The sequence below is a fragment of the Eptatretus burgeri genome, chromosome 13 (genome assembly GCF_056783735.1).
Source record: "Eptatretus burgeri isolate ZD-2024b chromosome 13, Ebu_testis_v1, whole genome shotgun sequence".
In the NCBI taxonomy this organism is placed as follows: domain Eukaryota; kingdom Metazoa; phylum Chordata; class Myxini; order Myxiniformes; family Myxinidae; genus Eptatretus; species Eptatretus burgeri.
In genome coordinates, this window is record NC_140973.1 from 77596033 (window position 1) to 77621320 (window position 25288).

The 25288-nt window shown below is 45.0% G+C and overlaps 2 protein-coding genes across 6 annotated transcripts in view; both read right to left on the reverse strand.

Moving 5' to 3' along the window:
• The window catches only part of G6PD (glucose-6-phosphate dehydrogenase), a 25949-nt gene extending 12817 nt beyond the window's left edge, over window positions 1–13132 (reverse strand). Inside the window, exons 1-2 of one of the 2 annotated variants that reach the window (XM_085853226.1) lie at window positions 12894–13132; window positions 493–530 (exon numbers count right to left, since the gene is read on the reverse strand). In XM_085853226.1, coding sequence (XP_085709352.1) covers window positions 493–530; window positions 12894–13007 — 152 coding nt within the window. In that variant the 5' untranslated portion in view covers window positions 13008–13132. Of the gene's footprint in view, window positions 1–492; window positions 531–1202; window positions 1497–12893 lie in introns of those variants that run through there. The other variant, XM_085853225.1, reaches the window with a different exon arrangement.
• A 1258-nt stretch (window positions 13133–14390) lies between these two features.
• The window catches only part of GRAMD4 (GRAM domain containing 4), a 52702-nt gene continuing 41804 nt past the window's right edge, over window positions 14391–25288 (reverse strand). For all 4 annotated transcript variants that reach the window (XR_015050925.1, XM_085853218.1, XM_085853221.1 and 1 more), the window contains 2 exons: window positions 23026–23094; window positions 14391–16541 (listed from right to left, as the gene is read on the reverse strand). Coding sequence is in view for 3 of the 4 variants with exons in the window: in XM_085853218.1 (XP_085709344.1) it covers window positions 16407–16541; window positions 23026–23094 (204 nt within the window). In the remaining variant the exon portion in view is untranslated. The remainder of the gene's footprint in view (window positions 16542–23025; window positions 23095–25288) is intronic.

Genomic DNA, 25288 nt, shown 5'->3' on the forward strand with positions numbered 1-25288 from the left:
TAACTAGATCGATTTCACTTACTTGGGCAAGCATCGATAAACATGACAAATGGGTCATTTGCGGTAGCATCGGTGGATCGGTCTCGTTCTCATTGTCATCCTCAGCTTATGGAAGTTAAACCATTAATGACATTGCCATTGCATCTTTACTGCAATTTGGGGGCAATTACTGACTTGCACTGTAATACTTTCCCATCTACACCATGTTTTAGCAACTCATGCAGTTGGACTGTTCGGAATAGCCAAAATGTGCTCGGGACTTGGACGGTGCGAGACGACGAGGAGAATCAGCGGCACCAACGCCAATTCAAAAAAAAAGACATTCTATCTCGAATAAGAGACCGATGCTTTGCTTCCAAGCAACACAAACAGTTTTTTTTTTTTAAATAAAAGTCAAAGGGCAGGTCACAAATCAAAAAGGTACAATTGCAACTTGGGGTCTCCACATCGATAATTTTAAGTGTTATCAAGGTGACGGTGCGCACAACTCACCAAATGGTCGGGTATATCTTCTTCTTGGCGAGATCACCCTGCAGACACAGACTTTGTCATCAATTCAATTAGAAGTTGCATCCGAACTACAATCGACGGAAAGGAAAAACAGCCTGGAGGAACCGACCGTACAGTGAAGAGACACCCAAGAGGTTGAAATGCCAAGGGAGAACCTTACTATATGGCACAGTTCCCCTACGTCTCCCCCTCCCCGACCTCCATTTGACGGATGCAGCACAAACGGCCGCTCTCAAGACCCGAAACACACAAACTGATTGATCGGCACAGACATTCCCAACCAGCTGTCACGCACACTCCTTCACCCATAGACTCAACCAGCGTGGAGTCCGAGCGGCATGCCCTGTTCAAATGTGAAGGAGAAGGGCATCGAGTGTTTCATTCGAGTAAACATCTCGTACGTTTACTTATTGGGCCGAACAATATCTCATCGTAACTATTATCAGGAACACTACAAACGAGCATGACGATGATAATGATAGTCACTATTGTGATTTTGATGGCACCACAATGCAGCGAGCGATAAAAAGCGGTGGAGGAGGATCAAGGTAGTTTTGTCCAAAATAGAATGCACTACATGGTGGAGTATCATCACACGAGGCCTAATCAATAGGATGGAGGACCTACCTTTATACAAGCCCCCCCCCCTCCAACTAATTCCAGCTGGCAATAAAATTGTGCGTCAAACTCACCGTTGCACCAAACAGTACGAGATGAGACCTTCCTTCATCCATCGCCAGCTCGGTGGGCACCATCGTCGGGCGTCCGACAGATTCCCTGGCTCTTAAAGCCACAGCAAGCGACGGCTTGCCCTCAGAAGCCATGGCTCATGACGAAGATACAGACGCTGGAGATTTCATAAAGGCTTTGCCATCCTACCACGCCCATCCTCCACATAACCATGTCCCTCAGCTCCTAACAACCAGATCCATCCTGCACCAACCGCACGTTGAGTTTCCACGAGACGACAAAATGCCATTTGCTACAACCACCTGTTCAGCGATAAGCGTTGGTACACGCCATGGACAGGGCCACATTCCTTGGCACATAGGGGCTGATCCCAGTGTTATCAAGGTGAGTCCATGACAACCAGGAATAGGTTAACTCGAAAATAAATTCATAAAAAAACAAAAAACAAAAAACAAAATGGAGGAGCTGTTTGTGAGTGATGCAAACAAGGAAGTGGTGGCTCTGTGGTATCGTGGAGGTGAAAGAAAAGTGAAAAACCTGAACCGTTTTGGGACGAGTGCTCCAGATAGGGGTTCTAATGTCGGTCAAACTCAGCGGGAAGTTTTGGAACGGTTGTTTCTTCGCACGAACCATCGACATGACGTACATCTGTATAAATCACGACGCGATTTAACGTTAAAAAGAAGCACCAAATGTTAAGCTGATGAGGAGTCTTCTTCGTTCGTACGCAGCACTCGGTTGCGGGGTAGCATCATTGGCTGAGGGTGCGGCTGTGTTGCTGATGCAGTGCCCCCCCTGTTCGTTTTGGCAGGAATTTTCAACAAAAAAAAAATTCTGGGTACCGGCGACAGCTCATGTACTCTTGGTGAAGGACACTGTGGGATCTTCAACGTCCACCGATGGATGCTGGCGCATGGGATGCCCGTTTAACGTCCATCCGGGGGACGGCACACGCATCGATGAATCGTCTTGCCTGTGAAGCAGCTTATAGTTGGGTCGGGATTCAAACATAGACTGGACAACTTCGAGGCGAGTGTGCGTACCTCCAGGCCATCCTGTCAGCCCCAGTAACCAGATGATAAGATTGCAAAAGACACGTACATTCACAATCACGACTCATGTACAGAGCGTTTCAAAAAGATTGATACAACTTTGACTTCCAGCCATTTCTTTGTTTTTTGACCTATACTGTGTTCCTTCTCGGGGTTTGGTGGTGTTGTCATGGTATTTGTTCCCTGGGATTTCCAGCTCCGTAGCTCAACTATGTCATCGATAGTGAGGCAGAAGACAAAAGTGGTGGCTCTGAGGTATGAGACTAAATCATATGTGGACGTCCACCGGAGGTTTTGCTGGGAATACGTCCTCAGAACACGTGATGGACCCACAAGTTGTGCCATTCCACGTATTGTGAAACATTTTGAACACAAGGGTACAGTGCACAACCAGGGCAAGGACAACAGTGGCAGCTCAGCATCAGTAACCAAGAGCCAAGCTAACATCGACGCCGTGTGGGATTCTGCAGTGGACAGTGGATTTAGTCTCATACCGCAGAGCCACCACTTTTGTCTTCTGCTTCGCTATCGATGGCATAGTTGAGCTACGGAGCTTGAAATCCCAAGGAACAAATACCATGATAACACCACCAAACCCTGAAAAGAAACACAGTATAGGTCAAAAAACAAAGAAATGGCAGGAAATCAAATATGTATCAATCTTTTTGAAACACCGTGTACATGCAATGTACTCTTTCCCTCGCTATGCTGAGGCAATACCCATCACGCATTTCCTCCTAATCAGCACAACCACATCCAAATATATTCTGGCTTTACAAGTCAGCAATGCCACCCGGTGGATTAAACGCACTCAAAATTAAACTTCGTACAAAATTACCGTAGTGCGGTGACAAATGCCACAACTTGTGTGTGTGTCCCTTCTCTTTTTGTTGCATCGCATCGTTAAAGAGACCCCTGCCGCCCCTCCAACCCCCGATCGAATCAAACCGTCAATTAAGCAACAGTTTTCTCAGGTAGATGTCAATCAGAGCCGACACAATGGCTGAAATCTTCGGTTTGATGCAGCGACTGAGAATGGTCACGAAGACCTTTAGTTTGCGTGATGCTGCTTCACCCGGGACTGCGTTGCCATAAGAGTTTGGAGCAAAGCATCAGATCTGATCTCGAACTTTTCTGTTTTCTGAGCACAAAACATTACCAAGTGCTTCAGACTGAGACGGAGACGGAAAGGGAGGAAGAGAGAGGGACAGAGACAGAGACAGAGACAGAGACAGAGACAGAGAGGCCAGCAGGTGACGCCACTCTGTTCCGGAGGGAGACGGGGGTGGGGGTACGGCAAGTCTAGGGAACACCAAGGCAGCTGCTATTACGCAAACGTGCTTGCACGACCCTCGAATGATCTGACATCACAAATGCAATTTCAGGATTAATGAGCCAATTACAAGGTTGTGCAAGCCAGGACCGTGTTTCTTGCTGCAAAGCGTTCAAAACATGTGGTTTCATGCACACGTGCAGTGAACACAAACTCTCCAGGAATGTATTGATTATGTAGTTTATCAACCATAACGATGTCCATTCATCGAGGGTGTGCAGGGAGGAAGGCATTCGTTCATCATTCAAACTTGGTGACAAATGTATAATATTTCACCAATTTTGTCACATTTGTGTTTATGCCACGGTCAAGTAATTAAACAAACAATTAATACGCACGATTATGTATGTATGTATGTATGTATTTATATATATAATATATATGTATATGACAGGATGGTGCAGAAGTGGAAGACACGTGCCTTTGAGCTGTCTCGGTTTCGATTCTTGACCTGACTGTAAAATGTCGGGTTGGTGTTTCGCACGCCCGACGTTGCATCACAGTGTGTGCCGTCCCTCGGAGGGATGCGAAGCCGGATGTGCCATCCAGAACGTTAGTTGGTGGAAGTTAAACATCTCACAGTGTATTTCGCAAAGAGTCAGAAAGTTATTGCCGGCACTCTTTAACAAATGACAAATTCCAGATCAAATCAGCTCTCGTGCAATGTCAGGGACGGCCAGCCGGTTCGCGAAAGACTCGGGCCAAAAAAAAAGGTTCCACGGACCACGACACTAGGAGGTTGCGAATAACTGGGGTAGCAGCAACGAGTTTTTTTTTTTTCAATGTCTTTATGAACTCTCGATGAAGTGTGAATGTGAAATGAACAGTTCGATGCGAGGACGAGAAACTAGAGTTCAAAACCTGCCGCCGAACAGTTAGTGCGTTACTCCATCACCACTTTGCAATCTGATTAACCCGTTGCAAAATAGCTGAGTCAAATTTGCCCGCACGACCTTTCCGTTTTTCACGATGGAGTATGGCTCGCCGCTGCAAAGTGCCGGCCGCTCACTCACCTCCACATGGGTACCTACCCACGCAGCATCTTCGAACATCAACCAGGTACGACTAAGCGATGGCACAGATTCCACTCAATGCCAGCACAGGAATGATGGATGGTCAGGCTGGAGCACGGCACTGGTTCCAAAGGTGATGGTGTGGTTCGACACATTGTTTGAACCCGAGGTCAGCATCGTCATGAGGCAAGCGCGCAGATAGGGATGCCAAGCAAACAAACACAATGATGTTAGCTTTAACACCACGAAGCAGATAAGCAATCTATCAGGAGTTAAGATCTGACAGGATGGCCTGGAGGTACGCACACTCGCCTCTAAGCCGTGAAGCCCGAGTTTGAATCCCGACCCACCTAGAAACTGTCATCCCGGTGTTTCACAGGCAGGGCGATTCATCAATGTGTGTGCCGTCCCTCGGATGGACGTTAAAAGGGCATACCTTCTGATGGCATTAGTTGGTGGATGTTAAATACCCCACGGTGTCTTTCGCGAAGAGTAGGCGAGCTATTCCTGCCCTAACCAGTGGAGGGCACTGCACCAGCGGCAAAGCCACACCCGAGCCAGTGATGCTACCCCGCAGCCTTGTACTGCATACGAACAAAGGAGATCAAGAGTTGAAAATATACAAACAACGCCTGCAACATGCTCTGCACGAAACATGGAAGTCTCAAGAAGGTGACAGCGAAATATCCGAGAAAGGCAATGATCCAGGTCGTCCCACCAAGACGGGCCTTCTGAGTGCAAACCACCGGAAAGACATTGAGCGTCAAACAAGGAAGCAGCACATACCATTTTTAGCTCACCTGGACTTTAGTCAGGTGAGCTTATGCGATAGAGCAGTGTCAGTAGGTGAGTGAGTCAGTTAGTCAGTGAACACGTCAGTCGTCATTATCGCTTGAACCAAACACGCGATTTTTACGCCATCAGCCAGAACTGGAAAAGGGATGAGAACATGAGTTTCGTTCCACTGATCGGGGGGACACTTGGTTTTTGCGGATTCTGATAGCTATTAACCTTATAAAATGGGGGGGGGGGGCAAAGTTCTCCACGGAGATTACAGTTTTTTTTTTCTAGCCATCTGAAATTCGGGTAATTCGAGCCCAAACGGTCATTTTGGTGTCTGAAGGCAAATTCAGCTGCCAATATCCACAGACATTGACATCACTCATGCCTAAGATTTTCAGAACACATTATCATTGGTATGGTGAACGTATTCCAGAGAGTTCTCCAAACTGCTGCACCTGGTTTCTTCCAAACACGGCGATTTCGTGAAAATGTGTCGGTTTGAAGTGTCTGGGAACCAACTTTGGAAGTCGATATCTAATGATCTGAAATGCGCACATACTCAAAATTGCCTGGAATAGTTGTCATCTGTATTGTGAACGCATTACGGAGAGTTCTGAAGGCTGATTCATCGAGTTTCTTATTGGGAGAGGGGGGGGGGTCTTCCAAAAATGGTGAAATTCGTTAAAATGGATCATATTTCTGGTATATTGTGGACAAAAATTTTCGTTCAATAATTACCTTCGACATCACGAGCGCTCAAAACTAGGTAATACGCAATGGTAGTACAACAGAAATAACACACAAGAGAAATTGATACAGATTAAAACAGATATAAAAACTTATTATAGGTAAGAAGGAATCCCAATACTCACTCGGTACCATTAGACAATGGCATGTGAACATGGTGTTATCCACAGCCAACAAACCAATTATACAACGCTAAACTACGTTAACATTTCGTATCCTTAATCCTCATCATAATCCGCCTGGTCATCATTACAATTAACATCGCCATCATCATCACCACCATCATCATCATCATCGCAATCATCACGAAGATCGGTTGCATGGCTGACATTGTCACAGTCTGAACATGGCACTTTTGCCTTTTTGCATGAACACCTCGAACTTGAGCACTTCGATATTTTGCAAGCACATTGTGTGACTTTCAAAAGAATGTCTGGGGCCGGATTGATGGTCATCCACTTTATGACTAATTTCCCATCAACAATCTCCCACCCACGGCCTACAGGTGAAGGAGCACCAATAGACTGCGCAAGGGATCGCCTATGAATTGCAGCTTGGTAATTGGCCCTCAAGGTATGCACAAGTAATGCATCCTTGGTTGGCGGAAGGCTTTGACCAGATGTTGAGGAGACGCAATACATTTTGTATCGTGCCTCGTTGACGTCATCTAGTTTTGGCTGCCCCGAAAGATGACATACGAAGGATTCCAGGGATTTGAGGCAAACTTCATCGAGATCGAAACCTCGTCCCAGTTCAATGAAAGACCTTGTGTAGTCGTCACGATCAAACATAATAGTGAACGCTTTCTGCTTGCCTTTTCCCATATAGAAAGTGCTGGTGGAATCTGCATCCCGTGAATGCGTGTCAACCTATTAGTGCCTTGCATACATCAGCTCCAGGACAACAGGTCATCTTCTGCAAATCCATAATGCGTGATGTCTCAAACACCTCATTGCCAGTCATGAAGAATGTATTGCAGGACAGATTTTGTTTAAGACAAAGGGAAATTATGCCCACATCCGAGTCGCAGCTCACGATTACAACGTCTTCAAATGTTGCACTAGCGTGTTGCGTGTGGAGAAGCCGCGTGTCTGCTTCCTCGTGGTCACATGACAACTCATCAATGGAGCAAATGGTTGTGATGGCATTCCTACTCCTCAGAACGTGACAGTACTCTCCATGTGTAATGTACACATCAACGTCCCTATCGAAGTAGGCACGCAAGTCGATGTTGCTTTCCTCGTGTCGGTATGGAAGGACAAGTGATTCTTCATTCCGACCACTTGACATGAATTTTGACCATTGCTTCGGTGTTTTTTGGTCTTTAGCATAAATATGTATGGTCTGGATGCCACTGACCGCTCTCCTATCCCTTTCTTCATTTTTTACGCTTATATCAGGATATCGATCGACAACAAAATCTAGGCAAGCACAATTCGTGTTCTTGGCAAATTTTGTTAAGGCAGAGAAAATGGCATCAGACAGCCCTCCAAAAGTAGCTGGGATAGGCTTAATGGGCCGAATCAGGGGACCCGCATCAACAATGATCGCTGCGTGGTCAAGGATGTCACTCTTCAGGTAGTCAACGCAGTTTTCCTCGACCATCGTCAGGAGCTTTGACTTAACATTTTTTGCCAAGGACCCGTCGGCACTGGCAAGAGGTCGTGAGACGGGTGCCAGGGAATGAGTCAGAATGTCACGGAGATTGATACTCCGAGACTGACCGATGGCAAGAAGTCGCGAGAATACATTTCTCTCATTTTTCACAATGACTTCTTGACCACTGGTTGTTTTGGAAGATTTTGAGATACTTTGATCGGCGAAGGTTCTCAGTTTTGAGAAGTATGGGGTCAGTGGAGAGAACGTATCAGGATGAGGCTTCACCTTCCGGTGGGGTGCAGTCTGCTCACCCAATCCATCCACTACGTCCAGACTTTCATCTCTCACAGTCAAACAGTCGTTAATATATCGGCTCAGAGATTCCTCACCAGTCTGATAAGCAGACAGATCATGTTTGACACGATCGTTAGCTATGACCCCAGAGCTTAAACAAACCAGTTGATCAGACTCAACTTCGAATGGGTTGATCATACTCCCAATCGTAGTGATGATTGACTGGACATCCTGATCATGCTTCCTCACTTGCGACTCGTACAACCCCTTCCTCTTGGTGCAGTCAGGTGACATACCCGCCATAACCTCACATTGCCTTGCAATTGCAGCATGCTCGGGCTGCACCAATATCCATCTCTGTATGGCACCTGGTTTGAGGGTTATCCCAGTCAATCCTCCACTGGTCTTCGAGTCACGTTACACGTTTGTTCTATTGCCTGATCACAAGCAATTGATGAGAATGGGTGGCGATATTGACGCTGTACGGTCCACTGCCCCGTGACATGCAGGGTGCGTCCTCTGAAGATCCACCAGCTCAATCCAGTAGACAGGGAGATACCTGGCATAATTTACCCGGTCATAGAAAAAGAACCAGGGCAACATGGCTCGAAACATTTTTCCCACCTAGCCACCGAAAACGGCAGGGCACCATCATTTTCTACATTTGGCTGATGAATTATGCACTCGCAAGGTTCAAAACCGAACATATTGACGATGAAAACAACAAAAATGTTATAAAACAAACCGCTTCACGGGCGCAGCCATCTTGAATAATTAATTTGTTTCGGGAAATACGCTCACTGTTCAGTGGTCACATGACCATCAATCCAAGAGCAAACAGCAGAGCGGGCGGAACAAAAGGGCGAGTATCATGATGGAAATACACAATAACTGCAGGATTTTGAGTGGAGATCTTGTGGATTGAGAATGTATTCATCATAAAGAATAATTCTGTACAGGATTTATGTATCCCCCTGATAGGGGGGACGAAACTGCAGGATGTAAGTTACGGCTGATGGCCTATTTGATGAAACTTGGCCACAACCTTCATCACCCGTGATTGACCAAAGTTTGTTCATCGCATAAAAATAATAAAAAAATAAATAAATCAGGGTCAAGGGGGGGTGGGGGGGTCTGCGGTGGGAGAGTTTGAGTGACTGTTCCAGCTCCTGTTCCAGGTGAGCTTCAGGACTCGCAATCCTGTTTTTAGTCTTCACTAGACGACCCGTGAACCCGTTGGGTTCCCATTGTGACTGCGGTTGATTAAAAAAAAAAGATATCTCCAGCGAACTATACCGCTGAGGTTGTTTGCATTGATCAAATACTCCCAAAGAGTACTTGACTGAATTGGGAATTGATATTTTAACAATTTTTTCGTTGCCCGATTTTAATGAAACTTGATACTGCACACCGCAGGACAAGGGCCGAAATTTTTGCGCTATCGTGTACCGTTTTGTCTGTATTTCGGGAACATAGATACAAGATGAGAGTTTTAGTAATATATAGATTATGACTTGTGGGGTTCAAACCACTAACCTCCCAGACTCAGAGCAGACACTCTGACCATCACACGACAAAGCATGGGGTGATCCATCATCTTGTTAGCTCAGTCAAGGTCAATATTATACACTGGACCCCAAACCCAAAAATTTTGCAAGCCTGTGACCCCCCCACCCCCACTTTCATGGAGGTACTTTGTTCACATCTTCAAAAAGTATTCACTTTTGTACAATTTACAGAAGAACGGAACTAAAAAATGATTACGTTGAATATCGAGGGACAGCCCGAATGGTGTCGTGATGCCCAATCACAACCCCCATGTTCACATCGTTTGGCCCTGTATGCTTCACCAAAATAACAACAATGGCTGTTTTTCTGATTCTCGCCGAGCTTTCCATGGTTTTGCTCTTTCCCCTGTTCCTGGACCCAATCAATCACTGGCAAATAAAAAAAAATCTCCTATAATAAACACTCCACCCTTTCCACAAGCCTTTGTGAGTTTCTAATGAACCCCTCTCTCCTGCTCCTTCCTCATACAAGGAACCATATCAACATATCCTACAAAAAAATTAAATAAATACACCGAGTGGATACATGTCTGCGAGTTTTTGGGGACAATTTCCAACATTTACTGTAAGTAGAACAAACGAAATTAGAACGGCACTCAGTAGATCGCATACCTCCACCAGGCTGATTAGTTTACGTTTTGTATCCCATCGATAGGCCAGATCTGAACCTAAATCTAATCGGTTTGTTCTTGTCACCGAACCAACAGCATCTCTCAATGGTGAAGAATCACTTAAAAAGAAAAACAAACCAGAGTTGGTGTCAAAGCCACCCAATGCTCGCCTGTTTATACATTTATCGTTTTTAAAAGACTCGTCTACTAATTAATATTTTTTATAAAGCATTGCAGTGAAGTCTGATCCAAATAATTTTAAAGCAATATATGTATTTGTATATTGTCATTAGTAACAAGAGCACAAGTGAGCACAATATACGCCCGAACAAGAAGGTATATATACAGAATTGTGCTGCTACATGGAAAACAGCATCCTGGTTGCCATGGCAACCACTTTAGATGAACGTATGTCATGACACACCGTCTCCACAGTCTGTACCTATGTACCAAATATGAAATGTGAAAGTTGAAAACTTTGGGAGTTTGAGTGCGGACAGACAGACAGACATCACATTATACGCCCCGATATGTATGTATGTATGTATGTATGTATGTATGTATGTATGTATGTATGTATGTATGTATGTATGTGTATATACATATACATATACATATACATATACATATACATATACATATACATATACATATACATATACATATACATATACATATACATATACATATACATATACATATACATATATATAGAGCCTGGTGTTGGCGCAGTGGTTAGGGTCGCGGCTTGGGATCCAAAAGGTCCTGAGTTCAAGCCCCGTTGTACCACTGAATTAATACACCAGGGGGTTGACTCAGCCTGTCATCCTTCCGAGGTCGGCGAAATGAGAACCAGTATACTGGGCCAGTGTATACCCCGGTTAAAAATAGGTGTACCATATCCCTGTGTCGTAAGAGGTGACCAGGGTTGCGTCAGGAAGGGCATCCGATGTAAAACATGTGCCAAATCACTATGCGGATCATACGGATGATCCGCTGTGGCGACCCCTAACAGGAGCAGCCGAAAGAAGAAGAAGAAGAAATATATATATATATATATATATATATATATATATATATATATATATATATATATATATATATATATATCTATATCAGGCATATAAAATAGTGTGGTAGATAAAAACATTAGAAAGGAAAAAATAACTTGCACCAAAAACTAACATTTTCACGCTGTCGCTGACGATCACGCCAGGGGTATCGCTATAGCTCTCTGTTCTTCGAACAGGCGAGCTAAAAACACATTCTCAGATCTGGATTTTCACCAAAATCGAATCAATTTGTCCTTGTCACACACCCAACCTGTCCGTCAAATTTCGTCCGAGCCTGTCTATAACGTTTTGAGTTATCCTGCTCACAGATGGACATGAAAACATCACCGCTGTCCACTTTTGGTGGCAGAGTTAATGAACTGTATTGCAGGTGCACAGGGACCCTTCGATGACCCTGAACCTCAGGTTCCTTGTGATTCACGTAAAATACATGGATATGTCCCAAGGTGTTCATCTTAGCTCCTCCACAAGCAGCGTAGGGTTAACCACCAGGAAAACCAGGCAGTCACCCGGAGCGGCAAAAATTGGTTTTGAAAAAAAAAACTGAATAAATCATCCATGAAAGTACACAGGTAAATATAAATCAAAGCAGACTTCAGTAGTGGGAAATGAAACGTCTGCATCTACCGATATACATCACCGACATCGATAGAGGAGACTATTGATGTAAGTGTTGAGGAGTCTCGTTGGAGAGTCCTGTCGGCAGGACGAGCATGGCTGGGTTTGGCATCAGGGCACAAAACGGATGACACAAAAACCAGCGGTCATGGCAGGTAAAGCAGGCAGGTGATGGTGGTACAGGATAAGGCTTTCACAGGCCAGCAAGCAAGGCAGCAGGCCGATGATATGGCCAGCAGGTAGGTGATTCAGGTAAGGGCCGGCAAGCATGCAAGACAGCCGGTTTGACCCTAATATACAGCCTGGTGTTGGCTCAGTGGTTAGGGGTGGCGGCTTGGGATCCTAGGGTCCTGAGTTCAAGCCCCGTCGGCCGCTGAATTAATACCAGGTGGGGTTGACTCAGCCTGTCATCCTTCCGAGGTCGGCGAAACGAGTACCAGTTCCAGTGTGTGTACCGGTGGAGGGGCACTGCATCAGCGACACATTTGCACTTCAAGAAATGATAGCTGCCATACGACCACCACCACCCTAATATGTCCGAACCTAATCTATCTCCCCACCTGATCTATCTATTCTCTTACCTACTCTGGGTCCCTCGAAGCTATATTAACCCCTTGTTCTTCTACTCTACGAATGCACAATATTCATCTTTTTTAATTAATTCTGATTGAAGGGGGGGGGATGGTGGGGGAAGTCTGGGCACAAAGCTGAAGGTTCGCTGAGGGTGCTCAATACCCATCCATGCAGCGGCCCTGTCCGCGAGCCTTGGACACGTGGAAATGTGATGAATGATCTACCAACTTTCACAATCACCATGGAAACGAAAAGGTGGGGGGGAGGGGGGTGCGTTACGAAAGGTGTAATCTGTGCTCGACTGGTTCAACTCGCGCTTCATAACTCGGCAACCCCGACACAGCCACGGTACGGATGAAATAAACGATGGTTTACAGAGCTTGGTGTTCCCGTCGGACTGAAGTACCCGCCGAGTCGCCAAGGACCTACCGATGCGCCAAGTACCACGAACTGGTGCGTCTCCGACCGGTGGAAGTCCTCCTCGGCGAGCAGATCGCGCTGGAAAAGCTTCACGATGCCCTCATCACAATCCTGCCGAGTCATGGCTGCACCACAGCGGCTCGAGCCCTTGTGAATCGACGTCACCGATACGATTATATACGAGTAATATGGATCAGAGGGACACTTGGTGCCGACCAGAGCGCACACGCAACGAGGAAGTGCGTGCGTGGGCGGGGCTGAAGAATAATCCTCCAATCAGGGCTTGGGCTGCGGGGGCAACGCGCCCCATGATTGGTTCAACCGATAAACAACGCACGCGGACCAACGCAGGCATTTCCTTCTTTCACTCGCAACTTGACTCTCGTTCCGCCCTTGTTCGTCCTTCTGTACCATCATCTCCGTGAGAATTCCTACCCCGAGCGGTCGCAGGCGCACTCTTCGACGGAGTCCGTTTGTGCCCGACTGCAGAGGAAAGTGATACACTTTTGGGATGCAGCCAGCTGTGAGCTGTGGCTGCTGGTTGCATCATTGCTGGGAGCGCGGCTGTGCCCCTGTGCACCAGGAAGCTGGTGGTACTCATTTTGCCGACCTCGGAAGGATTACAGGTCGAGTCGACTCACCCGGTGTTGTTAAACCACGTGACAGGGACTAAAATTCAAGACCGTAAGAATTTAGGGATTTGCTCTCTTCTCGAAAACTACACACACGATTTTTATGAAGCTTGAGCACGACCTTCATTATCCCTTGATGTACAAATGTTTGTTCACGGCATAAAAAAAAAATAATAATAAAAAATTCAGGGTCTATGGGGGGGCTGCGTGACTGTTGCTCCTGATCCAGGTGAGCTTCACGACAGGTGGTCCTATTTTTATAACAGACATCAGGAACGTGCAGAACTCCAAAGGAGAGGCAATCCTCTAAAAACAAACCATACTCTGTTTCTGGACGATCAGTATTGCCAAAGCACTTTGCATGGCAGAGAACCAACATCAGATGGGGAGATCACTGTGAACTGGATGGTGCAATCATTTGAAGCAACGCCATGCCTGCTAAACATCAGGAAGACGGTTTATGGATTGAGTTGGGAATATATCCCAGACTAGACTGCTCATATAAGAGTACCATACTTAAGAGCTATCGCGTGGACCCACTAACCAGGTCCTATCAATAAAAAGGTAGTTCGACCCCAATAGATTACCCAAGTTGAATCCCAAATTCCTCTGCACGAGGGTTCAACGTGATGTCATGGAGAGGTATCACATCAACCTTTAAGTTGTATGACGGAAGCACTTCCTGTGTAATGGTCTTAAAAAACACAATGTCAGAGGAGAGAATTTCAAAGTCAACGCAAGAACCAATGTCCAAAATAGTTTTCATTCCGATCACACGGCCAATGTTCTGGGAGCAATCATTGCACATCCCATACATAACCTCAAAACAACATCAGCCCCCCCTCCAAAAAAGGCAATTTAAAAGTACAAAGAGTGTTTTTAAAATGGCAATTTTATATCAACAATAACACCACAACAGGATTAAAAGCAGTGATAAGAAAAATAAAATTAGGCTTGAAACAAGCATTTGCGACGTGACTTGGCATGGACTACAAGCAGTCCTTGAAAGCAGTGCACACCACAAGGCATCATTGTAAAGCACAGAGAGAGAGAAAGAGAGAAAGAGAGAAAGAGAGAGAGACGGACACGTGCATACACTATGTGTACCACTACAAACCAACAGCCAATCAGAATCTCACATTCTGAGTCGTATTGTTTTTAAGTTGTCTTTCTAATACAAAAAGAAACGTCAAAACAATGTAGATCAAGCTGGTTCAGGGTTGAGAGGTCTCTTCTCCACAAAATGCACAAGATTATTTTACATCGTGCACCGTACCCGATTCAAGTGTGGAACACAAGGAAAAATGGTAGAATATACACCCAAGGCCTACTGAGGACTGAAGAGGTTTGAGTGAACACAGTTCAAATGGGTCATTGGAGTAGATGCTGTGCAGGTGCAGGAAAGGATGTGTAGATGAGGAGCGAGCACCGATGGTAGAGTAAAGGTTGGTGCAATAAGAACACCAACTCGGGAATCGACAATCAGGGTCAAACAAAATCTCTTCATTGTCCAAACTGTAAAGCAGGTGTCTCAATCCTGTAGATTTAGGCAAGTGCGTTACTCGTCTGTCAAAATGAAAACTTCACTTTGCATATCATATTGGGATGAACCTTGGTCGAAATTACGAAAGGACGTCAATCATCGTGATGAAGGGTAAAATGAAGCGTCACTGCCATGGCCATAATTCCAGACCTCAGAATTCTAGTGTCATTTTCAAAAGTCATCTGCTTTGCCCGTTCACACATTTTCAAAATAAAAATAAAATAAAAAACCCAAAATGGTACATTGCAATTCAGTTCATTATACATTTTTATCAAAAACGAAAAACAAGGTCATCATTGAAAGCATATCATGAACAATACACAGGGCACAGAAAGCTTCAAGCTGACAAAGGGTCCATTCACATGACCAGAGTTTGGTCAAGCAAAACACACAATGCCGATTTTCCTTTCTGCCATTGCTGCGATTAAGCACTGCGAGTGTTAGTTGTGTCCGACATTTCTTGGCATTGATGCTTCAGGGTCTCAAAAGGTCCAGCAGGTCAAATGGCTCGGTTTCACCTAAGCATCATGGAGTAACTGCCGCTCAAACCTGCATTCCCAGATGCTTGATCAGTCAGAAGTCTCAGTCTCGACGTAAGGCTTCTCTTGGAGAATTTGATGTCCTCAGTGAAAGAAGCAGCAGTTAATTGGTCAAAAGTTATTTTCACATCAACCATGGTAATTTAGGATGAAAACTTGAAAATACTGATGAATCGACGATTCATGAATGTTCGACTTACGCTGTTTGACCTCTCGACATGGCAAACTCAGCCTTGGAATGGAGATTATATATCGATAATTTTACTTAAAAAAAAAAAAAAAAAAAAAAAATCAACAAGTATAAAAACATTTGAGAAAGTCAACAACAAGAGAGCCCACCTAAAATGTAACCAAAGGCACCACTTACAGCTCTCAGATCAAATTCCACAGAATCTTTATCGAACCCAAACTTTCTCGGCTACGCCGGGTCTTACATTGCTGCAAAAAGAAGAGAATATTCTCATCGGGTCACTGCAGAAAGCACGGGCACAGATTGCCACAAAATGCATGAAGAACAAAACCCTGTGGGAAGGAAGTGAGGTGGTACACATGCCACAAACGTTTTGGGGAAAGCAGAGAGTGAAGAAACCCGCACTCCGCTGAATCAAAGCTCCAAGTCATTGAGCAGGACAACCAACACAAAGCACATATCACAGCTTTGGCAGTAAGTTAACCTCTACAAAGGCTTACAAATAAAATGATAATCAGGGCGATAATTATGATGACGAGAACGAATGCTTCCAACCAAGTTGATGGTCTCCAATTAGGAAGAGAGAAAAGTGTTTGGCAATAACGGGAAGAAGTCGGGCTATGAACAAGCCGTGATATTGAGGTTAGCTGCCTCGAGCGTAGCTTGCACGGGTTGCTGTGCTAATGACGAAAAACGTGACATGATTGTCTGGTAAGCTTCATCTCTGTGCACCATTGCACCAAACACCAGTGGCTGGGGGAAGGACGAGGACAGCAACAAAGGTAAACAGGAAGAGTGCAAGGACTAAAAATGTCCAAATCCTCTTCCGATGCACTTCGTTGAAAATAAAATAATGGCAGTTAACATTGTAACAAAGAACCTACAGGCTTACAAAGTAGAAAACATTACGACAAAGCAGGAGAAGCAACATCATGCCGTTGGATTCAAACAATTAACTAACTAGAGAGTTCATAGAACACCTTACCCTGTGCAGTCTTAAGAAACAAAGGCAAAGGTGGGAACGAGTGGAAAATTTGATTGGTCGACATGATGTAAAATGCCTAATATTTTGTCCAAGTTCTATTAAACGGAGGGGTTTTGAAAGTGCCAAAAGGGCCATTTGTGTTCTCCAGTGTTCAAGTGTGTAATTACCCTTGATGAAGGAGAGGGTATTGCATTTGGGTCCGTTTGTTTGTTTGTTTGTCTGTACAGAACTTTCGTGTTTTTCTTCGCAACCAAATTTTCACCCCAGGTGCGACTACTCATGTAGAATGTTTTAATGATAATTATGACATCATCGGTCACGTGGTGTGGCAGCCATGCAGGAAAAACAGAAAAACTTTGGACCTTTATCTCTGAAACCGCACGAAGGAAAAAATTGAAACTTGGCACACGGCAAGTCCTCCTCATGGGGAATAAATGTGATTTTTATGTCATAGGTGCCCTCGTTATGACATCATAATTTCATATTTAGAATGCTACATCTGATCAGTATGAAAGGTTTCGAGGGTCATCTAGGGATAAAATGGTCCTCAGAAAAAAAATAAAATGTTGATGACATCATCGATCACGTGATTCGGCAGCATTATTGTTAAAAAAAAACAAACAAACAAAAAAAAACCCTTCAAAAAACTTCTCTGAAGTGGCCGAACAGATGGAGGCAAAACTTTACAAGTATGACCGCCTATCCATGAGGAAGAAAAGGTTCACTCACACACGTTTTAGGTCACATGGTTTGGCAGCCATATTGGATTTACCCGACAACCTTTAAAAAAAAAAATCTTCTTCTCCAGAACGGCTGGACAGATCGAGGGTAAACGTCACACAAATGTTCCCCAAGCCTTGGTTGTACAAGTTTGTTAAGGAATAATTGAAAGGATTAGGATTGCAGCCACATTGGATTGAAGAAAAATGTCAAATAATGTTTTCTCTGGAACTGCTTCATCAGTCGACGTGAAACTTCACAATCTAGTAGTGATGATGAATGCAGGTTTTAAATTTCAACTTGATCAGGCACATGGTCTGGCAGCCAGAATTATTTAATTTTTTGATGTGGGTTCTTTTTGATTTCATATATATATATATATATATATATATATATATATATATATATATATATATATATATATATATATATATATATATATATATATGTATATATTGTTGGGGGGCCGGGCGTCAGCCATGCGCACGACCACCAGATGGAGCAGTGGAGTCGGCTCGACCGATTGCCCGGAATTTAGATCGTACTTTTTCGGAAAACTCCGGAAAAGTACGGGTCCCTTATTGGACCGAAGTTCGCCAATAGACAGACCACGTGGGGTGGGGTTGATTGCCAATTTCAATTTACCTAAATACGCACGTGGTCCAACCTACCGGGGAAATTCACCCTCGATGGCACCCGTACGGAACGAGCCGCTTAGCGTACTCGAACCGTGTGCGATCCGAGCGGTTTGATCACCAAGATCCGTCGGTCTCAAATGTCCCGTTACAACGGCTACGGCCTGGCTAATTTCCCAACAAGCAGCATGCTAAGTAATTGGAGGAATAGACACGAACGAGCTGAAACATTTAGCAATCGGAGTATTTATTTACAATAATAATTGGGGAATGAGGGAAGCACGCAAGAACAGAGTTAAACCGATTATTAAAGGCACGTATGTACATCACGGCACTTATACAATTCACTACTTCTCTGACTGGCGCCACGAACACACACACCCACACATCCAAAATGATCGGACCAAATGGTCTTAATTGAGGCCTATCTCGGACCTGTCCGCCTCGTGTGGTCTTCAAAGACCAAGTCCTCGTGGTAGAACTGGACCCCCAGCACGATCCGGACGATCCAGATGCCCGTACGACCGGCTCCGGACAAACGAGGTCAGCAGGGTGAAAGCTGGCAGGAGAGGACCCTTTCTGGCACCGACCACTCCGTGCGTAGACGCTTTTAGAACTCAATCGCCCTGCGCGCAGATGTTCACATTTCGTGCCAGAACCAGAACAACCGCGCACACTTCTTGCCAGGACCAGAACCGCATGCACTTCTTGCCAGGACCAGAACAACTGAACGCACTGACCGCGTCTATAATTATACCCCCCTCTTCAGGGGGGGGGCACCTCCTCACGACCCTCCCTCTCTCACTGCCTGGTTTTAGCGCACAAAATTGCTCTTAGTCTCTCTCACTGGCCAAAACGGGCGGCAAGCTCCTTGATTGGCCCGGGGGCGTGGTGATGTCACGCGGAACCCTTTCCTCCTGTCGCGGGATCTGATTGGCCAGGCGACAGTCATCTCACTTGTTGCACGCTGATTGGCCGAGGGCCGCCGTGCGGCTCCTCCTTGAACTCCGCCCACCATGACGTTGGCCAGATTGAGGTGAAGGAAGCGAAGTGAAGGTGAGGGTGATGCGGTGTGGCCGGCATTGATGTTGGTGTGTAAAATAAACGAAAAGAAAACCTGACTATTAAAATAACTCCACAGCGCAGGAACATTTAATTATCCATTAGACCAGGGACGGGACCCTAACTGGCAATATATATATATATATATATATATATATATATATATATATATATATATATATATATCTATATATATATCTATCTATATATATATATATACATATACATATACATATATACATATATATATATACACATATATATGTATATATATGTATATATATGTATATATATATATATATATATATATATATATATATATATATATATATATATATATATATATATATATATATATATATATATATATATATATCTATATATATATCTATCTATATATATATATATACATATACATATACATATATACATATACATATATACATATATACATATACATATATACATATATATATACATATATATATAGTTCTGGTTGTGGGGGAAGATGGAAGAATTTTTTTCTTTTGTAAACCTCGTCGAGGCTCGTATGAGAGCTAACACACAATGCACAGCAAGGGGGGCATGAGACAAGAGGGGCGGGAGTGGGAAGGACAAAACAGTGGGGAACAGAGACATTAGATCTGTGGAAGGAAGAGGGATGGGGGTGGGGAACATGGGGAATACAAGATGGACATTACAGGGACTTTCAGGAAGGAAAGCAGGGAATTTGAAGGAGGTGGGCTTAGGGTGGATTAACGGGGGGGGGGGGGGGAGAAAAGATCGAGGATTTGGATGGGGGATGAGAAGAGATGGTGGTGAACAGCTGTTTTGAAGGCCTGGAAGGAAGAATGGGATTGAATAGTGAGGGAGTTTATTCCAAAGGTGAGAAAAAGAGGAATGAAAGAGTGAAAGTGAGCAGTGATTCATGATTTTGGTAGTTTTACCAGAAGGGGGTTGTTTGCGGACCTTGAGCGCCCTGCGGAAATATGGTGGGGACAAATCGCAGACAGACCAGGGGGGGGGAGGCGAGACTGGAGACAAGACTGTTTAAGACAGAAAGACCACCAACCTGCCTGCAGTGAGAGAGTGAGGAGGCCCAAAGACTCAGCCTCATCGCAGGAGATGCCAATGATCCGAAATGCCTTGGTTTCCACAGCGTGAAGCCGAGAAGGGTGGGAGGCAGGAGCACCAGCCCAGAGGAGAAAGCAGTACTCCATCAGGCTGCAGACAAAAGCTTTGTAAGTGGTCAGGAGCTCAGGTGGGCCGAGGAAGGACTTTGCATGATGGAGGATTCCCAGTAGGCAACTGGCTTTGGAGGCCAGGTTGGAAATGTGGCTTACTCAGGAAAGATCATGGCAGATCGTGAGACCCAGAAGCTTGAAAGAAAGGACTTATTCCAGAGGATTGTTGAGAAAGTGGATGGGGGGGGGTGGGTTCTATACGGTCCTTTCGGAGAGACAGTGAGAGTGTGAGATTTGTCCAGATTGAAAGACATGTTCCATGTGTTGGACCAGTTTGTGATTTGACCCAGATCTGCAGTGATCAAAGAAGATGCTGCATGCCGGTCTGAGGGATGACAGATGGTACGGCAGAGGGTGGAGTCATCAGCAAAGAGATAAAGAGGATTTTCCAGGGAGTCGGAGAGATCATTTATGAAAACCAGAAAAAGAACAGGGCCCAGAACGCTGCCTTGAGGAACTCCAGCCTGGACAGGAAGAGGGGATGAAAGAACTCCATTTAGGGCCACACATTGACTGCGCCAGGAGAGAAAGTCTGCGAGCCATGAGTAGAGATGGCCTTGTATACCATGGGAAATTTCATAGGGAATTTAGGATTGCATAGAGTTGTTTGATCCATGGACGTGTAGGAGATATCTCGATGTAATTAAGTAGGGAAACTGTGAGCTTAAGTGTTACATGTCACCACACAGGGGGTGGTGCAGTGTTGATTAGCTGGGGAGTAAGAATAAGTTCCCCCAGTAAGTAACTGGCCCCCGTGACCTTTTCCTATGTCTTTATTACCAAAACCATGACAAGGAACAAGCAAACGTGTGAGGCAGGCAGAAGCCCCGCCTCCAAGGGTGACGGCGGGCGAAGTCATGCCCCAGAGGCTGATGATTGATGGGCGTGACGTCAGAAGCTAGCCTGACGTGCCGAGCAGATGGAGGCCCCGCCTTCCCGGGTTTCGTGCGAGCAATCCACGCCCCAGAGGAGAAAGGGTGGTTCGGTGTGACGTCGAAGAAGAACGTAGTAAGGAAATGACCTGTAAGAACAGGGCTTTATGGCTGACTTTCCTTTGAAGCATGAAGAGGATGGCACGATTCTTGTATTCGTGTTGAGGCAACTTGGCTGGCGTGGTTAAGCAAGACGCTTCACCTTGGCTCTTGGTTGGGTTGTGAGGAATGGACCCCGGGCCTCGTGTATGTCAAATAGCATGTCAGTAAGGACGATCAACACACGAAGCAGCTGCAATGGGTCTCTGAGCCTTGGTGTTGAGTGCCGCTCGTGAATTGCCTGGCATACGTTTGTCCCGCTATGAGAGAAGCAGCTTGTCGCCATTTTGCGAGCATCTGCACTTGCAAATATCAGCGCCTCGATTCCAAGTTCCACAAAGACCAGCTCTGGGCCAAGCTAAGTGCAAGAACAAAAGGAGGAATTTTCTTTTATTTTCCCCTTTGTATTTGAGTCTGTGTGTGGAGGCACCTTGACTTAGACTTTTATTTCCTTCACGTTATTATCATGACCTTTTGATTATTGTTCTTTGTAAATATTTGTCCATTTTCATTAAATGTGTTCATTTTAAGTAACTGTATCCGTGTATTTGTAGTAGGGTTCGAGTATAAACCCCCCTGTACATCCATTTCTGTGCTGTTCTCCTCCGTCCCTCCCCCATTGCGCCCTTTTCCGGGGTGTACAATATTCTCCGAGGATCAACGTATCTGCCTCCGAATAAGGAAAAGACCGCTTGGCTGTCTGGGCTGGTGGTGTTAAACACCCGTCACCACAATTTATGTTGGGGGATTAACCTTGGCGGCCAGACCCGTGACATATATATATATATATATATATGTATATATATATATATACATATATATATATATATATATATACATATACATATATATATATATATATATATATATATACAACAAATACATATATATTTTTTTTTTTGAATAAGGCTCACTTGCTGTGCCTGGATGGTTTTGAGGGTAGAGTAGCAGCAGCTGAAATGCGAGTCCTATCCAAGTTCCTCCTGATGACTTCATCTTTGCATTCCTTCTGATTAGTCCAATGCAGGACTGTACCTATTTGGTCTTCTATTTGATTTTAATCCCATTCTAAATTCAATTGAATAATAATGAAAAACGTCATGGATCAGGGTCAGTCAGGTAAAAAGATTATCTCAGTCCTCCATGCGCATGTGCAATCGGGACGAATTTGGAGCCTAATTCCTGCTAAACTACAGATTCGTATTTGGATTCATGTTCCGATCCATATTCAAAATATAACATCCAATTGAAATCAAGTAGTTCCTCAATTATAAACTGACGTTTGTAGACAGACAGACAAAGTAAACTAATTGCTTAACTACATTTTTTGCTTCACGTGCATTGGGGTAATGAGATAAGAGCAGTTAACTGACATTAGGTTTAGCAATCCAGGCCTCTCTTTGATATATTGCAAATATGGTACGACTTTTATCAAGGTAATAACCTCTGTTCCAATCAGCACCATGACATTCCCAATGCTAAAAAAAGTAACAGCTCAACCCTTTGGGCTTTAAACTACAGTACACCTATGGTAAGCTGTGAGGTGTTGAGTAAACGTACCTTCTGAGTAAAAGGAGTTTTGATGGAAATACCCATTCCAGAACCGGGCAGCATGGTCAGAACCTTATACTGAAAAAGCACATGGAGGAATGCAGGTTAAGACCATGATATCTCGATGGAATGTAAAAACAATTGAACCAAAAATAACTTGTAAGGAGAATAAACAGAGCACTCAGATAACTGATCTGAACAGCATCCCCCAAAAAATAAAGGGACAGTTTTGCTGCAGCCCTGTTCATTTAAGAGGAAGTAACAGGTAGCACCCATCCCATGATCTTTATCTCAATATGTCGGATTTTGGAATCTTGATAAGTCCAGTTTGCAGAGGTTGTCTGCACACGACAATCAAATCCCCTTCATGTTATTTTACGGTGTCAAACATCTCCATGTCAGGCCTCTCACCCCCATCTCCTACAAACCTGTGTCTTTTCAATCCCACCCCTTCTATGTGTTCCCCTCTTCAGCATCCCCCCACTTCATATTCCCTTTTTCTGCATCCACCCTCAACCCACCCTCTCAAAGTTTACCATTCATCCCTCCCCTTTACTCTCAACTTCCCATCCCGTCCCGCCCCCTCTTGGCTTCCCCACCCTCCATCCCGCTCCCTCTCGGTCCCACCCCTCTCTGCTTCCGCCCATCCCTCCCCTCCCTCTCAGCTTCCATCCCCCTCGGCTTCCACCGTGTGGCCCCTCACAGCTCCCCCCTCCACATCCCACAACTCTCCATCCCACACCCTCCCAGTCTCCCCCCACCAGCCATCGCTAACCATCCCAGCATCTCTCCCCCACCCCCCCAATCCCCCTAGACCCCTCACTGTGTGGATCTCCAAACATCCGAGGCCTTCACTCCAACATGACAGATTTCTCGACCCAGGCTGCTGCTGATAAACCAGACATCTGTTTAATGGAATCCATCCTCCCACAGGACGTCCCAGATTGTCTCATGATTACACAGGCCTGAACACCATCCTGGTGGCAGAGTTGCAGTTTACATCAATAACTTAATGTCTCACTGTCTGAGTACTGATCTTACACCTCCAACCACAAGGAGTACCTTTGGCAGCAACTTCCCCTCTGCAACCACAACTTGTTTGTCTGTGTGTTGTTCCGTCCTCCCAACAGTGACAGCTCCATCTACATTTCTCTTCCAGACAACATGGACCAACTTTTAACCACTCATCCCAACTCTCTTTCTCAAACGTGGAAATTTAAATTGTCACCATGCAAAATGGCTGGGTGTTGGTACCACCCTCACCAGGCAGGGCACTTCAGCAAAGGACTTTTGTGACTCCCTGGGACTGACTCATTCTGTGAACTTACCCACCTAGATTACTCCCAATGGCAAATCCTCTCTTCTGTGCTTGGTAATGACTAACTTTTCTGCAAACGTCTCCTGTTCTTCATCTGCTCCAATTGGTTCATCTGACCAAGCAGCCATCTCACTTCAGGACTGGCCAACTATATCTATCTCCCCTGATATCAACTCGGCCTGAGAATTCTTCCACAGAAACCTGCTCTCTCTTATGCACAGATTCATCCCATCTCGTCTTTTTCCCCTCCCTACCCCTCTCCCCACCCATGGTGCCGATTCCTGTGGTGAAGCAGTTTCTCTGAATCAACTTGCCTTCTCTTCCTGGAAAGCAAACCCAACCAAAGGCTATCTCAGATCATTTCACAAAGCCTGCAACAAGTGTGTGCCCACACTCAGAAGAGCCAGAAAACATCTGTCCAACCTCAAGATTGAACTTTCAAACTTGTCCCCCTCATCGAAAAACCTGGTAGTGCCTTGTTAAGTCTGTCTGGAGTATGCTCCCCTTCTATTCCTTCCCTCTCTTCAAATGACACCATACAGACTCCACTTGTGACAAGGCCGAATGCGTCAATTCTGTGTTTGCTTCCAAATCTTGTGCCCCCAATCTCTCGCTCTATCCCAATTGCTCCTGGACTCGATATCATTTGCACCTGAGAATGTGGAGAAGTTTCAGGCAATCCTCGACTGATTCTGTAAATGGACCGGACGGCATCATCCTACACTTCCTAAAAACTTGCTCTGATGATCTTGCAAATCCTCTCTCTGCCCTTTTCACTCTGTCATTTTCCCTCAGTCATCTTCCATCTGCTTGGAAATCTGCCATCACTGCATTACATGAAAAAGGTACAAGAACGAATCGCCTTTACTTCAGACCTATCAGCTTACTTCCAATCATCAGCAAGATCATGGAATCCATCATCACAGTTGATAATGATATGAAATCCTTACTGTT